Genomic DNA, 18734 nt, shown 5'->3' with positions numbered 1-18734 from the left:
AAAATGAGCCCAGCATTTCTGAAAATAAGGCAAATCAAAGTGAAAAGATCCTTAATCTTCCCATCTTTGTCCTCCAGGAATCTTCAGCTTTACATTATTTCTTAGATTGTTATAGGTCAGCTTTCTCATATTCCATTCACTCAGTCAGTCTGCATGGCATTCTATACAGAGTGCCAGCACTGGCTTAGGGAAGTATTTAATAAAATAAAACAAAACCTGGCCCCACTCAACTGGAGGGTGACAGACACAGCATGAACACTATATGAATGAATAAATAAGAATATTCAGTAAAATCAAACAGGACATAAACTTTTGAAGGGATTCAAAGAGGACCCAAACAACCATCTGAATTAAGTAAGAAAGTCAATACAGGATATAAAAGAGAAATTCAACAGAGACAGAAATACTGAAAAAGTAAACAAAAACCTCTTTGAATTAAACTGAAGACAGAGTTTTAGGGCCTAAAGACAAAGTAGATGAATTAGAACATTCAGACAATGACAAAGATACTAAGAAAGTCACGGCTGGAGAGATGACTCAGTGGTTAAGAGCACTGGCTCCTCTTCTAGAGGATCTGAATTCAATTCCCAGCACCCACATGGCAGCTCACAACTGTCTGTAACTCCAGTTCCAAAGATCTAACACCTTTACATAGACATGAATGCAGATAAAACACAATGCACATAAAATAAAATTAAATCTTTAAAAAAAGATAATACAGGGAATATACAGGATCCACATGACATCATTGCAAGACCAAATATAGGAGCTGGTAAGATGGCTCAGTATGTAAACAGTGTTTGCCATGCAAACATATAGGCCAGTACTCACTAGAAAATGCTGGCCATGGCAGCACATGTTTGAAATTCCAGTGCTAAAGAGGGATTAACAGAAGGAACCCTAGGCTTACAGGCCAGCCAGTCTAGCTGAATTGGTGAGTTCCTGGTTCAGTGAGAGAGAGCAATGGACACTGACTCCTAGCCTCCACACACACATGCACATATATACATGCATGCTCATACACATGTGCACACACACACATACCCAAAGATCAAATGTATGATTCGTAGTTCAAGATAAAGGTGCAGAAGATACAGTGGTTACCATATGTTAAAATTCCCTAAATATAGGGACAGTGCCATCAAGACACAAAAAATTTAGTATGGAAAAGAGCTTTTCCACATCGTATTATTGTTAAAACACTAAACATACAAAACAAAGAATACCAAAACTGCGAGAAAGAGGTGCAAATACATACACAAAGGTAAAGCTATCAGAATAACAGATTTCTCAACAAAAACTCTAAAAGCCAAGAAGGCAGGGAACAATATAAGTCAAGCTCTGAAAGACAATACTGTCAATCCAGATTATTAGAACCACTGCAACTATTTGGGCTAGTTCGTTTTTATTATTTAGAGACAAACTAGACATATATGGGAAGAGGGAATCTCAACTGAGGAACTGTCTCCATCAGATTGGCCTGTGGGCATGTCTGCAGGATACTTTCTTGATTAGCGACTGTTGTGGGAGCTACCATCCTTGGGCAGATGGGTCTGGGCTGTGTAAGAAAGGCACCTGAATGAGTCAAGGAAGTAAACCAAAAGACAGCATTCCTCCATTGTCTGTGTTTCAGTTCCTGCCTGCAGTCTCTGCTTTGAGCTTCTGCCCTGGCTTCCCTTGTTGACAGACTATAAACCATAAGCTGAAACAAGCCCTTTTCTCCCTAGGTTGGTTTTGGGCACAGTGTTTTACCACAGCAAAAGAATGTTACTAATAAGCTATTCTTCACAACTGAATGAGAAAGAAAAACTTTCATTCATAAACACAACCTAAAGGAATTCTTGACCTCATTGTAGTAATACTGGTAAACATCTACGATGAAAAAGGAAAGAACAAACTTAAGGGAACAAATGAGGATTAGGAAGATACCAGACACTAAAAAACAACAAAATGATAGAAATGAATGATATCCTTCACTAATATCTCTGAATAGTATTAGTTTCAATTCTCTAACCGAAAGACACAGACTAAAGCGAGGGGGGTGGCTGAGCGGGTCAGAGTGCTTGCTCAGAAACCAAGCATCCCTGAGTTCAAACCCCCAGTACCAACATAAAAAGCTGAGCATGGACATGTGTGCCTTTACTCCAGTGTTTGGAGGAAAAGACAGTAGGATCCCAGAAGCTTGCTTAGCCAGTCATTCTAGCCAAAATGGCAAGCTTCAGGTTTACTGAGAGACCTTGTCTCAAAATGTAAACTGGAAGCTGTCAGAGGAAGTCATATAATTTTTCCCTCTGGCCTCTGCATGCACTCACATGGACACATGAAGACATGTGTACATACAACCTATCTATTTGTCTGTCTGTCTGTCTATCTATCTCTAACTCTATCTCGCTACAGATTAGTTGACCAGATTAAAAATTAGGAGCCATCTATTTGTTGCTTGCAAGAAACACACACCTTACTGGCAAACACAAACATTGCCTTAGAGGGAAAGGATAGATCATAATAAGGACTCAAGGATGATTCAAAATATACAAACATAATGCAACATACTAAGACTCAAGGACAGAAATCATATAATCCTCTTAATTGATGCAGAAAAGACTTAGCATAATCCAAAAGAGAGTAAAGAACTATACTTAATGTAATAAAGGACATATATGGCAAGCCTATACCCAACATATTAATTGGGGAGAAGCCCAAAGCACTGCCATTAAAATGAGGAATGAGAGGCAAGAACATATACTTTCTCCATTGTTATTCAACAGTCTTTGGAGTCTTAGAGCAAAAGCTAAAGGAAAGAAAAGGGATACAAATAGAGAAAGGAGTCAAATAATCTTTTCTTTAGACACAATGATCCTGTACATGATCCAATCCCACCACCAGACAGCTTCCAGAACTGCTACACACCTTCAGAAAAGGAGACAGATATAAAGCCCACACACAAAACTTGAGTAGCTTTTCCATAACCAATAACAGACACCCTGACAAAGAACTCAGAAGAATAATTTCATTCACAACAGCTTTTAAATGCTGCAGAATTAAATAAATATACATATGCACACACATACACATACTGTGGGATAACACAAGCAAGGAAGTAAACAGTCTCTTCAATGAAAACTTTAAAACACCAAAGAAGGAAACAGAAGAAGGCACCAAAGAATAGAAAGGCCTGTCATGGTCATGGATTGGCAGAAATAACTACATTATTGAAAGCATCTCGGAAAGACAAGAAAGAACTGAGGAATGCCAATAAGACTGAGTGGATAAGATGAAGAGGAGATCAAAACAGTTACAGAAGAAAGGATGCTAAGAAACTCCAAGGCCAGAGTGTGAAATACACTATGTCTACGGATGAAACCCTCAAAGGTTATAATGAGAGCAATGACAAAGAGGATAATAATGAGCTGGAAATGGAATTTCAGAGCGTGAAGCAGCCTGGGCCAGAGAATGACTGCTGAGGTTCTGTGCCCATGACTGACAGTGTAGGCTGACGACAAGGATGTGAAGGGCTGGGGGAAGGGAACAGTGAAGAAGGATAGAGGGGAAGCAGTATTGTGTGGGCCTCTGAGTCTAAGTTCTAAATCTATAAAAATTTTAAAATATGAAAGAACCCCAAACATAAAAATTCCAGGCAGTAAAGTATTCTGGCATTTGTGTGTGACAGATAACCCAGAACAGAAAGGGTTAAGTAGTCACACAAAGGTGCTGAATAATGTTTCTCAAACTGGGTAAAAGGCAGATTCCTAGACCCCATGCCTTCTCTGGATCATACTCTCTGAGGTCCCAAAGCACCCTGGGAGACTGTTACAATACACTGCAGAGCTCATACAGAAGAGAGGGAACTCACTGCCTCCTGTCGTTACGGAGCAAACACAAAGTCAGCAGAGGGAGGCGAATCCTTTGTAATTTTCACTCTATCTGAATGGGAACTGAAACTAAACCGCCTGATGTGCAGTGTACTCTGCAAGAAAAAGCCAACAATCCTCCGCATTTACTCACACCTACTCAGGTGTGCAGACAGTGCTAACAGGATGCTGCTACTAACTGATGGCCGGTGTTCTCAGAATGGGAGGTACAGGAATGCTAGGGTCTGCTCCAGGATGCAGTCCCAAGTATGTTGTTTACCCCAGCTCCCTGTACCCTAAATGCCAGTTTCATGCTCCATCATTTTAACAACAATAACAAAAAACAAAACCTCCGTACATTTCCAAGTGCGCTGAAGGGTAAGAACTATCCTCTTGAGAATTATCAATGGCTTGGAACCCCACTGGCCACAGGGGAGCAAATGTTGAGGGGTTGTCCTGTGGATCATCCACCCACCACTGAGTAGCTCAGCGACAGCCCCTGGGATGGCAGGGACTGGCGTCAGGAAACAGCTCCTAGAAATAGCATTTTCCTACACAATGTTGGGCTGACAGTTGCAGTGGCGACCACTGCTGTGAACGTACCTCTATTTTCCCAGTTAACCTCTCAATCTCAGACCGATCATCCCGCAGACTTTTGGTATTTCCTCTAAATTCTCGTAGTTGCTTTTTCTGCAGCTTTTCATAGCTTCTCTTCAGTCTCCCTAACTGTAAAAACACTTATTTAGTTAAAATTTAAGAGTTACTAAATTGAGGTGGTCAGGCAAACTGGGATTATAAAGCAAAAGCAGTGCTAAATTATCCTATTGGAAATAGACTGGCAGCATGTTAGAGTTGCAATAGCTCGGTTGGTAGAGCACTGACCTGGCCAGCAACAGGCCCTGGTCACACATTACCCAGTACCACATAAATTGGGTGTGGTAGCAAATGCAGTGATCACACAATTAAGAGGAAGCAGGAAAACCAGATCAAGGTCATCTTCAAACACATGAAGAGTCTGAGGCCAGCCTGAGATACCTTACCTCAAAGTGCATGCTTGCTTGTATGTGTATGTGTGAGAAATAAATGCTAGCAATGAAATTTCCAGGCTCCCCCCCAAAAAAAAAAAGAACGAAAAGAAAAGAAAACAAAAAACAGTCTAGTTTTATTACAATTGTCATGCATTCATAGGTTCCTGGTATCAAATTCATGCCATTAGGCTCAGTGGCAAGTGCCTCTACCCAATAAGCCATTTTCTCAGCCCTTGCTTTTCCTCATCCCCAAGTGTTTCTAAGCCTTTTATCTCTTCCAATGTTTAAAAATCAGGAACTGAATTAGCGTATGAATTAAAATATTTAATTTTCTGATATCAAGATTTCAGTATTATACAAACATAGCTCTTTTTCCTTAAGGTGTACAGCCAATTGCTGGTTTAGCTAATATCAAACAAATTAGGCAAGATTCTTTGCCTAGCTTCAAGGTCAGAAAACCGTATTCCTACCACATACTTCCCACAGGTTATCACATGGGATATGCATTTCCTGGTAGAAATCAGTTCTCCACACAGAGAAAGAACAACTGCATCTCTGCACCGAACTAAAGTCTCACCTCCTCCTGTAGTTTCTTTAACTCCTGCTTATACTCCATGGCCATTTCTTGCTTGGATTTTTCATGTTCTTCTATCTGCTGATGCAACATTCCAACCTAAAAGCAGAAAGAGTAATACAGCTCAGTATTAGCAATGAAATGATATCCCTACAACATAAAAAAAAAAAAAAGAAAATAATCCTTGTACTTACTTGCAAACTAATGTTCTCAGTGTATCTATACAATTAGCCTTCTTCCCAGGCAGGCAAATAAATGACTAAGTCAAGAATCTACATAATAGCTAAAAACATGAATAATTCTTTTACAGAGTTAAAAGTTAGTTCAAGACTCACACTCCATGTCTGATTTATTCTCCCCAACCCTCTTGTTAAAATAAATAATAAATCTTCATAAAAACAGCAGCAGATATAAAATTTAAATTTAATAACTAAATATATCTCATTTTTAGAGCCCTGTGGAACTTAAACAGTAATTTCTGCAACACAGGTCAGTAATGTCAGAGACAAATTGGAAGACAATAGGTGGCTCCTACTTACTTCATAATTTTCTCTGACCACCCAGAGTAATTCTTCAGGGATTTCAGTGATTTGGTCCAAGTGATAACAACCTCATACCTAGCCATCAACTCTAAGGAAATACCCAGCAGTATTCTCCTGACAACCAGTTAGAACTTAGCCAGTACATGGAAACAGAAAGGAAACACGGGAGTCTAGACAGTCGTGTGTGTGTGTGTGTGTGTGTGTGTGTGTGTGTGTGTGTGTGTGTGTGTGCATGCGTGAGTGTGTGTTCATATGTGTATGCAGGTGTGCATGCATGTATATAAACATGACTGTGGAAACCAGAGGTAAATGTTGGGTGTCTTCCTCATTTTTTTCTACCTCATTTTTTGAGGAAAGCTCTTTCATTGAACTTGGAGTTCACCTGCTCAGCTAGACTGGCTAGCCAGCAAGCCCTAGGGACCCTCTTCTCTCTGTCCCTCCAGTGCTCATTACAGACATATGCAGCCATACCTTGAGTTGAAATGGTGCTGTGGATTGAACTCAGGTCCTCATGCTTGTGTGGTAAACAATTTATCCACTTGCTGAGCCATTTCCCAGCCTTTTCTGATTTCTTAAAACAGATATTTAAATATCTGTTTATTTAAATAGCCTTCCTATTGTTAACATGTCTGGAGATATAAAGTTCTCTTTAGGCATGTGAGAAGCATCCTGTGTTGTTTTTCTGTTTAGTTTGGTTCTATGCTGAGGATTGATCTTAAGGACTCTGCATATATAAACACACACTCTGCCACTGTACCATTCATCCAACCCCACAAATGTGACCCATAGGAAGTTCGTTATCATTCATTATCAAAGTATACTCTAATTTTCCCTGTGATTTCTTCATGACTTAAAGGTATTTGGGAAGCTAAGGAGCTGGCTCAGCAATTAAGAGTACTGGCTGCTCTTACAGAGGACCAGGATTCAGTTCCCAGCACTCACACAATGGCTCACAATCATCTGTAATTCCAGTCCCAAGGGATCCAATGCCCTCTTCTGACCTCCATGGGTACCAGGCATGCACGTGGTGAACACAGACATATGCAGGTATAACAATCATATTCATAAGTAAAAGTAAACAAGTATAAAAGTAAGGATTACTTAGAAGTGTGCTGCTTTTCCAAGTACTTGAAAGTTCTTTTAGAAATATATTGCTCAATTTCTAAGAACTTGAAAAGTTGTCTTTTAATTATGTTGTTTCAGCTTAAAACAACTTTTTTACCAAAACACACAATTCAATCTGCTGTAGCTGCCTGACGGCAATAAAATGCTTCCATCACATTAAAAAAAAAATGTTTAAAAATTTTGATCAACTCTCCACCTTATCTGCTTTTCCATGTGCTTGTTCTAGCAACAGCAAGAGAGCTATGTTAAGGCTTCTACAGTTTCCATTAATTAATTTCTCCCTAAATCCTGTGTTTCCTTTGTATATTTTAAGGCTCTTATTAACTACTTATAGTCCCAGAGTAGAAGTCAAAGGATAATCTATGGGAGTTGGTCTTCTCCCTCTACTTTGTGGGTACCATGGATTGAACTCAGGTCTTCAGGCTTGGCAGCAAGCATCCTTACCTGCTGAGCCATCTTGCTAGCCCACATTACATCCCTTTTCTTTTGTACATCTTTTCATGGCACAGTATTTCCAAATTCTTACTTTCAAATTTTGGTGTATAATTTTAATCCTTCCTCTAAATTCTTTGGATTTAACAAGTTCTCTTCCTAATCCCCTGAAGTAAATCATTTCCTATAGATTTTCAACCGACCTTCTTCTGACATACTCTTATGACAATAAAGTGCCCTCTTTGACACTATCTGCATCCTGCAACTCTGATTATAGCTCTCTCTATCTTTCAATTCAAACTGATTTTCATTTCTACTATGACTTCTCTGAGTCATTCAGAACTTTACTTCACAATTTTTCAGTGTTACCTTTTTCTAACTTGTTTCTGCTATGTTAAGAGAGATCCATGATTTCAAGCCTTTGTTTATGGCAAAATTTACTTCATGGCCCAGTATAGAGTCAATTTTGGTAATCGTTCAGTTTGTGCTGGGAAAGAAATGCATGCTCTGCAGTTCTCTTGTGTCATGCTCCATAGTTATAAACTGGGTCAAGTTTGCTGATCACGCTGTTCAACTCTGTATCTTTATGAATGTCCTCCACCAGTCACTTAGACAAATGTGCTAAAACTCCCAAACATCACTGTGGCTTCATTATTTCCTACTGACACTCCTGGTATTTTTTACATACAAGATATGGAAGGTTAAAACTGTCTTACTATATTCTTTTGTCCTGTTTTGAGTTTTCTTAAAAGTACACTCTGAGATGTAGACGTCTGGATAGGTAACTGGACTGACCTTAGAAAGCACAGTGAGGGGCAGGAAGAGCCATACAGGGTCTACGACCACAGTACAGCCTTTTCTAGTATGAACACAGTTATATTATCTTTCTCTTCAAGTGTCTGAGGGGCAGGTATTTTTATTTTGCCTTTTACTTTAGATCTTCATGTGCATTTACAATCATTAAGTAATTGTGATTCATTATTTTCATCTCGTTGGCTAATTTTTGTCTTTTAATTGAGTCAGTGGCTGCATTTACAATTAATGGATTTACCTGGATCTAAATTATTGTTTTATGTGCTATGTGTACCTAATAAGCCCTGCACCTTTTTTCCTCACTGCTTACCCTCTTTGGACTGACTCGGGGATCACAGACATAACAAGTCTAATGTCAGTTGGTTGCCTTTCCAATTCCCTGGTAATGCTGAGACTAAAATGTAATTTAATTCCATTCATCTCTAAACTGACTTAATTGTTCACCACAATACTGAATGGATGATAAGCTGCTATATCTGATCACTATCCCCTTAGATTTTCTTCCTGGAGCTCTGGCAGTCTATCTAGAGCTGCCATTAATACCTGAAGAATGTTCTTTCTTAATTGTTTATTTCATCTATTATGTGCAAGTGCTCATGCATGCCTATGCACGTAAGGGGGTCAGTGGACAGCTTGTAGAAGTCAGCAAGTACCTTACCAATGAGCTGTATCCCCAACCCTCCATAGTCACTTTAAATATCACTGATTTCTTTCAATGTGGTCTCAGTCTCCACAGCAACACTGGCACAGGGGTCATGTCCCCATTGGCACGGAACTAAGCCATAATCTCACAATCATAAAAGTGAGTTTCTTTTGTGGATTTTAACAAAATAAACCTAGACATCAATATATACAGTGGTTTTCAGAACCAGGAAATTGCTGTCACATCAATTACTTAGCATAACTGTTTCTGTCTTACCCCAGGAGAAGTGAAGGCACAGTAGCTCCCAGAAAAGGAGCATGCATCTACTCAAATTGTTTTACTTATTTGTCTGTTTGTTTATTGGGTATTTTTCCTGCATGTATCTATGCACCATATGCATGCATAGTGCCCATGGAGGCCAGAAGAAGGTGTCAGATCTCCTGGGACTGGAATTACAGACAGCTGTTAGCCACTGTATGAGTTCTCTGAAAGAACAGCCAGTGCTCTTAACCACAGACCTATCTCTCTAACCCCTCCAAACTATCGAGGGAAGAGGTTGTTGTTACTTGTTTTTTAATCCAATGTGACTATCATTTGGTATGCTTTCTCATCATCTTCCCTATCTTTGTGTAAATTGTATTCTAAAAGATCTAGTAAACTTTAGAATTAACTCTAGATTAGCAAATACCATTTGCAGAAAACTAAATTTGATATAGCTAATATTACTAAAGTACTATTAGACTCAAAGTGCAAATGGACAACCACTAGGACATAACTTGTTAATTCTTTGAAAATGTGATACATGTATCCAGTATCATCAACCAAATTACAATTTCATGTTGCCAGTTCTGGAAGTATACTGGGCATAGCAGTCAACTTGTATTGGCCTTGATGAGGGCAGATCCCACGTGGGCAAGTCTGGCAGGATGAGAATGAGGTTTGGGGCTAGCATATACCTACAGCCCTGTCCTTCCAAGACTAGTCTGAATGGAGACTTAGAGACAATGCTAGCGCCTGCAACACTTCCCGCTTCCCTTCCAGTATCCAGGGTTCTTCTGCTGTTGTACCAGCTAAGTTATGAGAAATAAATCGGGAAACAGTCTTAAATCCCCCCTACACTACCAATATCAGTGGGAGGTGAGACTGCAAATTATTTTATTTTCCTTCTCCCTTAGATTTTTTGTTTTTGTTTGGTTTTTCAAGACAGGGTTTCTCTGTGTAGCCCTGGCACTCTGTAAACCAGGCTGGCCTCAAACTCACAGAGAGCTGCCTGCATCTGCTTCTGAGTGCTGGAATTAGATGTGTACACCACCACTGGCTGGTCATTATCCCTTAGTTTTAAACAAAGGTCTGCATGAAGTGGGTTTCTTAGCTGAGCTTACAGTGCTGGAGGCTGTGGCCAGGACTGGGTACATGCCAAACACTCCATCACTGAGCTGCTTCCCTAGCCTTGATTTGTTAACTCTAACAAGGGGCAAATGGTTAAAAGCAATGACTCAATTCTTTTTGGTTTTATTTTGTGGTTTTTGCAGAGCTGGGGGATAAGCACTCTATAGCTAAACCATACCCCAAGTCCTCAATTTTGTTTTTTACCTAACCTTACAAGTGAAGACAAAAACCAACTCCTTATTAAACTTGGTGGTGTTAATACAGTGAAGAAAGTTATGCAAAGATTATTTAACCCCTTCTTCCATTTTCTTTGTGTGCTAGGGTTACAGAGGTACACCACTGTGCTCAACTCCATTACTTGAGCTCTGGGGATGCAAACTCAGGGCCTTAGGCTTATAAGTAAGTAGAAAATCAACAACTCCATATCCCCAATCTCCTGTCACTTCCTTACATAAAGTATGTATTATATGTGTCCAAATGGTCCTTGAAATAAATATTAATATTAGTAAAAGAAACCATAAATATTAGAATAAACACCAAAAAAGAAACTAAAATGGTAAACAAATGCTTTCTTTTGACAAACATTTAAGAAACATGTTTAGTACAAAAGATCAAACTACGGAAAGAGTGAATCAAGGATCCTGAGGCATGGGTTGCTCCAGTGGTATTATACTCAAGCCTCAACATGGGCATACAGAACCCTGTATAATTGAAAAACCAGAGGTGAAAATGACAAGGAGACCAGAGCAGCCATCTACCTCTTTGTGCTTCATGTCCAGCTGACTCCTCAGGGTCTTCAGCTCCCGGTCACGGATGTCCAAACAAGTCTCCAGGGCGTGCGTCTGCCCTTCCCACTCAGATTTCTTATGAGCCACCATTATATCGATCTGTTTCATGAGCTCTTGAAGTTCTGCTTCACAGGATGTCAGAAATCCCCTACAAACACCAAAAAACTAAACACCACATATGCCCAAGAAGTTTCTCATCTTCCATGGTTTGTCATCTACCTGAAGAACTAAACCATCACAGAAGCACAGATCAGGGTGTCTGCACCCTTGCTCTTCATGCTGTCAACTGCAGACAGCTGATTACTCCACAGAATATCTTTCTCTCCTCTAGTGAGTAACCTAAAGCTGAAGTCACTTGGTGAAACACAGATGGGTGTTTTACATCTGGCTCTCCAAGTGAGACTTTCACTACTATTAACCACGGCTTCTAGGATATTTTAGAGATGTTTTTGGGAGAATCTAGGCAAGCCCGTGTCATGTCTCTCTCAGCCAAAATGAACAGCAAAATGGCAGCAAACAGGTAATTGTGCAGGAAAAGATACTTAAAAGAAAAAAACAAAACAAGAAGAGAAACTTTCAAAAAAGCAAGGTCTATTTCAATTATTTCTTCCACCTGTTATTGGGAACACACTGCAGCCTACCTCACTGCTCTCCACCCACTGATACCCTCTGAGCTGCAGGAGAAAACTCAGACTAAGATAGAAGCAAGAGTCCCCCTTGGTCCTGCTAGGTCAAATGATACACGGAGGGATGCCATCCACAAGTGTGCGGTGGTTCAACTTAGCATCTGCTTAAGAGAACCAGATTAAGTTTTTAAAGTGCGTCAGAAGCTCACAGTCAAGGACAAACTTACCCACTACGCCCCCGATTTTGTATTCCTTCCAACAAAGCCTCCATAGCCAAATCCCCTTTGTTCTGGCAACTGTGGGGGGAAGGAAAGAGAGTGAGAAAAGTCACTGTTCTGAATTCCAACACTCCAACCTAATGTGAGTGAAAGCACAGTCACATGACAAGACACAGAGCAGTGTAAGATGTCTATGGAAGCAAGGAGTATCATGTAAGAAATGCTAGCACCAAATACATTCAGAGAACAAAGTCCGAATTGCTTCTGGTACTATCCTGCAAAATCAGTGAAACATTATTCTAGGCCTTTTTTATTGTTGAATTTAACATAATTTTTGAGACAGGGTCTCACTATGTAGCCATGGCTAGTCTGGAACCAGCTATGCTAAGTAGAACAGAGTGGCCTTGAACTCAAGAGTCCAGCTGCCATCCCTGGTTTTCTTTCTTTTTGCTGTTTTTGTTGTCAAGATTTATTTCCACCCCCACCCCCCCAAGGGAAGAGCAGTCCCCCAGTAGTCCCCCACTGGCACAAATTATGCAGTCAAGTTTCCCTGATTTGGGGAAATCACAAGGGTTAGCATATCCAGAGTGCAATGGATAAGCCTCGCTCTGGGAAAACCACTTTCATAATCATGGTATCTCCCCTGTCAGGTAAGTTTTGGTTTTTTTTTTGTGTGTGTGTGTTTATGCATAGGTGTGTACAATGTTCAGGTACCCACAGAAGCCAGGGGCATTGGAGCCACCAAATCTAGGTGCTGGGAACAAGCTTTGCCATCTTCAAGAGCATTACATGTGCTTGGCTGCTGAGCTACCCTACCCCTCTATTCCCTCTATACCTACTTCTTAAAGAATGTAAGGGTGGAAAGTATTTTCTCTCAAGGGACAAAATGAGGAGTAAACTGGGACACTGATGACAAGAAAGCAGTTTTCACTCACACAGCATAGGGGGGGGGGGTTTGTTTGTTTGTTTGTTTGTTTGTTTTAAGCATAGGTTTCCTGAATTTTAAAACAAGAGCCATTCTAAAGAGGTTAAACTCCCTGGTCAGGGGCGAGAGAGATGGAGTCAAGAGCACTTGCTGCTCCTGCAGAACCTACATGGCTACTCACAATTATAGCTCCAGTTCTAGAGGCTGCAGCACCCTCTTCTGGCCTCCACGGGTACCAGGTATACACATGATGAGCATACATGCAGGCAAAACACCCACACTCATGAAACAAAATAAGGAAGTCTTTTTAAAAAGAACGTTTCCAGGTCATCCATAGACCCCACTGACTCAAAGACAGAGAAAGCTTCCTGCATCATACTCCACCCCCTGATATGTAAGTACAAGGTCAACAGCATTTTCCAGTTCCTTGTCTTTTGACACATTCCCCAACTCTTCACTCCAAATTACATAGAATTTGGAAATAAAGGTTTTGCACATTCCTTCTTCTTTCTAGACCACTGTCTCAAGGACAGAAAACCAATGTGACGCATCTCTGCAGTCCAGAGCTGAGACCAGTATTTCAACAGGGCACTGCTGAATGCCTTGGGTTGACCTCATCTCCCTTTGTCCCATTATGCAAACTGTTACAGCTAAAGGACTGCTGAGAAGGATAAAGAGAGGAGATGGAAAGAGAAACTCAAACAAAAGGAAGAGAAAGACCCTTGGATTCAGTGAGTTGTGCGGTAAGTTACTCTTTATAAATGCTCCAAATGTTCCCTGGCAGACCACCTTTCAGTCCTTAGAAAGTACCCTACTGGACAGGAGAGAAAGCTTAATGGTTAAGAGTGTTTGTTTGATTCCCAGCAGCCACATGGCAACTCTTAACGATCCATAACTTAGATCACTAGGCACAGATAAACATGCTATCAAAACACACACATAAAACAAATTTTAAAGAAGAAAACAGTTCCCTTTCCTTAAGCTTTCAAAGTTTCAACCCTGAATCAACTAAAAGGGTATAGAGATTCTGTCCCTCTGACCTAATGCTTTCCCCAAAATTGTATTTCTCTAAGAAGTAGATTACTTTATTCAACAAATTCAATGCTGTACAAACTGCTCTCTAAAGAGCAATAAAAGGCATACTCCTTCCCAAGGAATGTCCCAGTGTGGGACTGAAAAAGAAACAAAAATGTTCACCATCCCTGGCAACGAATGTAGGGACAGAGGACACACAGAAGGCTCCGGAGACGGAGATGAGAGGACTGGACTGGGAAAGCACAGCAGTGCGCTGTATCTGCACCTATTTCTACATGTTCTAACTACAACTGTGCGCTCTTCCTGCACGGAGTGGCAGCTCTTTCCTCCAGCTAGTGTGCTGATATATTTCCCCATGACCCAAAATAAAACCCTAAAGGAGAGGACTCCACTATCTCCCAAACCATGGTGACAGTCAAGTTACAATGGCACCCATGCCCTGCCTGCTCTGCTCCAGAACTGGGAGGCAGTAGTCAACTCAACACCAGACAGAAGCCCACAAAGCACCTCTGCTCTGCAGCTAAGCAGCTGTGTGTTGTAGGACTTCAGTTGTCCCATCTGCAAAATGAAGGTATGAATAGTAACTGCCAAAGTCTTTATTGCATCTTTATAATTATTTCTCTACAGTATTCTTAAAGTTATACCTCATTAGGTCGTGATTCTTAAACAGTAAGTGATCTACTTAAAAATATATAATTTGTTGGCATTTATGTGTGACACTGTTTAATAACAATGCATATAATCGATGCTAAACTTTAGTGACTGTTCACCTTATCTGCCTGCCTCTTACCTGTTCTATCTGCTGTACCCTTGTACAAGACAGGTGCTATAAGTAGATATTACATACAAAGCAAAGGATAGCCAGGCAATAATCCACAACCCAGAGAAGCTAGGAAACTAGGAGGGACACACATGGAGGGCCCCAGGAAGGGAAAATAGTTGAGATCTCCTGGGTAAACTGGGAGATGGGTAGAAGGGAGGGGATGGGGGATGGGAACATGAGGGATCAAGAAGATGGAGTTGGGGGAGGAATAGAGGGGAAGAGCAATGAAAGAGAAATCTTGATGGAGGGAGCCATTATGGGGTTAGGGAGAAACCTGGTGCTAGAGAAATTCTCAGGAATCCACAAGGTCGATCCCAGCTAAGACTCCTAGCAAAGTCGGAGAGGGTGTCTGAACAGCGAACAGCCCTTCTCCTTCAATCAGATTAGTGACTACCCTAATTGTCATCATAGAACCTACATCCAGTAACTGATGGAAGCAGATGCAGTCACCCACAGCCAAGCACTGGGCCGAGCTCCTAGAGTTCAGCTGAAGAGAGGGAGGAGGGATCTTATGAACAAGGGGGCTCAAGACCATGATGGAGAAAACCATGGAGACAGCTGAGCAGAGCTAATGGGAGCTCACAGACTGTGGCCACAGCTGGGGAACCTGCATGGGACTGAACTAGACCCTCTTGATCTGTTGGAGGGACCCCTAGCAGTGGCACCAGGACCTCTGAGGGGCATGAACTGGCTTTTCAGAGCCCATTCCCTATGGAGAGATACCTTGCTCAGCCTTGATACAAGGGGGAGGGGCTTAGCCCTTCCTAAGCTTGGTATGCCAGCCTTTGTTGATTCCCCCTTACCCCTAGGAGTGGATGGGAGGGGTAGGAAGGGAGTAGGTGGGAGGCGGAAGAAGGGAGACGGAACTAGGGTTGGTATGTAAAATGAAAAAAAAAAAAGACAGGTGTTAGAGCTGGAGAGATGGCTCATCAGTTGATTAAGAGCACTGACTGCTCTTCCAGAGGACCTAGGTTCAATTCCCAGCACTCACCACATGGCAGCTCAAAACTGTAACTCCAGTTTCAGAGGACCCAACACCCATATAAACACCAATGCACTGTGTGTGTGTGTGTGTGTGTGTGTACATATATACAGAGAAATATATATATATATATATGTATATATATATATATATATATATGAAGACAAGTGCTATCACTTTGAGAAAACAGTCTTAGAGGGCAAGATGACTTGACTATGGAAAGCTACAGGCTATATTCCTAAAGTTCAAACCAGACAATGTGACCCTCTGGTTCAAGCAATGTGTCATCTTTTAGATCACGGGGCCTTAGGCTTAACAGCACCTTCTCAGTGGAAACAGAATAAAAGGGAATGTAGCGCCTTATGACCACTAGGTGGCAGCAGCACTGCGATAAAGCTGTTCAGGTGTAAGGGAAGCCACTGCTCAAACTGAAACCCTAGGGCTGAGACAAAGGAATTCTAGTTTACAACGGGCACAGACGATCAGCAACTAGCTAATGTGAGGTGTGTTTCCTTAGCAACAACCTCTGCGCCAGTTTCCATTCTCTAGGATCAGATAAACTTCGAGGCCTCAGACTTCCTGTGGACATTTGGTTGTCCAGTTTCTCAGAGCCACAACCCTGATTCTGTCCCTAACTGACAGACAAGTTACTTGCTTCCATTTTGATGGTGCCATGTGACACAAGACTGTGTAGCAGAGGAGTCCTTGTCCCTAATACGCAATACAGATTTAAGTAAAAACTGTTTGATGATTCCTACCAACATCAAATGCTAACATGGGCTCCGCAGCCAGCCAACAGGCGGAACTCAGTATTCACAACAACCTTTGAAGGTTGAAAAGGAAAGTACCCGCTCAGGACCCAATAAGACCAAGTTCTCAGCACAAAGGAGATTTATTTGCCCCAGAGGAACAGAGGGCAGGGGAAAAGAGTCAAAGACAGGAGACAGAGGATGAGGGAGAAGGGGAAGGGAACGGGGGGGGGGGGGGGGGGGGAGATTTTGTCCCAGAGGACAAAGGACTGCCTCTGGATGGAGAGGAGGCAGATGTGGCCCATAGGCAAATGGTGGTTTATGAAGGAAAAGGGGAAACCCTGTGTTCGGATGAGGGGTTTAATTTTCATCGGGCACATTAATCAGGTGGTAGCTGGACCTTGGTAGTCAGCCTCAGGAGGGGGAAGTGGCCAAGAAAGGGAATATACCTTGGTGCCTTTAGGAATGTAATTTAACGTATTTTACCAAGACAGAGAGAATGAGAGAAGGTCAAGGCCTGCCAGAGCCACATGATCGAGTGAGTTAGTGTCCCTTCAGAGGCTGTTTTCAGTCACACAAACCTGGACCTGAATGGTTAAAGGGGGTGCAGTTTTTTTACCATCAAGTCCAGAGAGCAGGAAACACACACTCTAAGTGTCAAGGGTGAAGAAACAGAAATAGAAGGCCTGATCATGCCAAAGCTTTGAAATCCACTAGCATATTGGAACTTATGGGACAGAAGGCACCATAGGCCTCTCATTTAGCCCCTTCCCTTTACAGGTAAAGGCGAACGATCCAGAGTACGCATTAAAGGTCACGATGCAAAATGGAGCACAGAAAGAAAAAACTGAGTAAATGTGTAAATGTGTAATGCTAAGACAAGGGCATGCCACCTTAAGTCACCTTAAAGGAGAACAGGAATGGCAGTCACTCTGCCAGCCTTAGCTGTGACAGACACACTACACTAACAAGCTGAGCTCTTCCAAAGAACGATCAACACTGTTCCTTGTTTGCCAAAAAGCTGCTCCCCTTTGGGTGCGGGGTGGGGGGGGGGGTTAGAGAAACTTTTCAAAATAAAGATGAAAGTTTTAAAAGATTGTCAAACTGTGACAAAAATTAGGGGAAAAAAATTACAAAGACTGAGAAATGTGACTACTTAAATATTAAATGGAAAAACCCACAAGGAAAGCCTTAGAAATAGTTTTACACTAGGTAGTGGTGATACCCACCTTTAATTGTCACACTCAGGAGGCAGAGGCAGGTGGATCTCTGAATCAGAGACCAGCCTGGTCTACACATCAAGTTCCAGGACAGCCAGGGTTACACAGAGAAAAGTTTTACTATAAAAGGTTAATTACTGAAGATATAAATAACTTTCAAGAAATCTTTAAAAGAAAAAAGATAGCTATAGAAAATGGGTAGGAGATAGGAACAATCAGTCAACAGAAAAGGAAATGCACATGGCCTTAGTTTAATGAAAAGATGTTTAGTCTCGCTTACTGGAAAAATAAAAAAGGAAATGTATAAAGGGCATTCCCTGCAGCATTATTTATAAACTATGAAATTCAGTACATATTTATTCACTGAGGTAATACTATGGAGCTGTAAAAAGAGTTAACACTATATCCTTTATGGAGGGATCTGTTAGAAGGGAAACAGCAAGATACCAACAGTAAAAGGAAGGAAGTGTGTTTGCCTTGGGTGCTTATTTACTAAGAACAAACTGAGAAACACTATACCTATAAGGAGGGGAAATAATCGTGGTGGAAGGAAGAGACGGGGACAAAGCTGGCCTGCTACAGGTAAGTCTGGATTTATGTTGTTTTACAGGCACTGTGCTGATGTTTTATAACTCACACATAAGAAGGAAAAGAATCGGTACTGAGCTGGACATGGTGGCTCACACCTGTAATCCTAGCACTTGGGAAGTGGGAAAGATCATACGTTCAAGATCATCTTTGGCTACAGGGGAAGTTGGAGGCCAGTCCGGACTACATAAAACCCAGCTAAAGCAAACCAGAAGGAGGAAGCTATCAAAACTATGGGACTTGAAGGGTTCCTACTGGTTGAAAACAAAACAATCTGAGGCATCAAAAAAAAAAAAAAAAAAAAAAACTGCAACTGTTCAATTTGAACACAGTAAGGTCTATCTGTTGTTTTTTAAACGTAAAACCCTCAGGTTACCTCTGGA

General features: G+C 41.3%; 1 protein-coding gene and 1 non-coding gene across 5 annotated transcripts in view; both read right to left on the bottom strand.

Moving 5' to 3' along the window:
• Cep63 (centrosomal protein 63) overlaps positions 1 to 18734 on the bottom strand; it is a 42773-nt gene that overhangs the window by 21143 nt on the left and 2896 nt on the right. For all 4 annotated transcript variants that reach the window (XM_051206175.1, XM_051206167.1, XM_051206182.1 and 1 more), the window contains 4 exons: positions 12039 to 12107; positions 11156 to 11333; positions 5457 to 5552; positions 4455 to 4577 (listed from right to left, as the gene is read on the bottom strand). In XM_051206175.1, the coding sequence (XP_051062132.1) occupies positions 4455 to 4577; positions 5457 to 5552; positions 11156 to 11333; positions 12039 to 12082 (441 nt within the window). In that variant the 5' untranslated portion in view covers positions 12083 to 12107. The remainder of the gene's footprint in view (positions 1 to 4454; positions 4578 to 5456; positions 5553 to 11155; positions 11334 to 12038; positions 12108 to 18734) is intronic.
• Positions 12520 to 12687, bottom strand: LOC127213608 (U1 spliceosomal RNA). Its single transcript, XR_007833662.1, has one exon. It is a non-coding gene; the product is annotated as a U1 spliceosomal RNA (small nuclear RNA).

The sequence above is a fragment of the Phodopus roborovskii genome, unplaced genomic scaffold, assembly GCF_943737965.1.
Source record: "Phodopus roborovskii unplaced genomic scaffold, PHOROB, whole genome shotgun sequence".
NCBI classification, from domain to species: Eukaryota; Metazoa; Chordata; class Mammalia; order Rodentia; family Cricetidae; genus Phodopus; species Phodopus roborovskii.
Note: the sequence above shows the minus strand (reverse complement) of the source record. Positions and strands in the feature narration are given on the sequence as shown.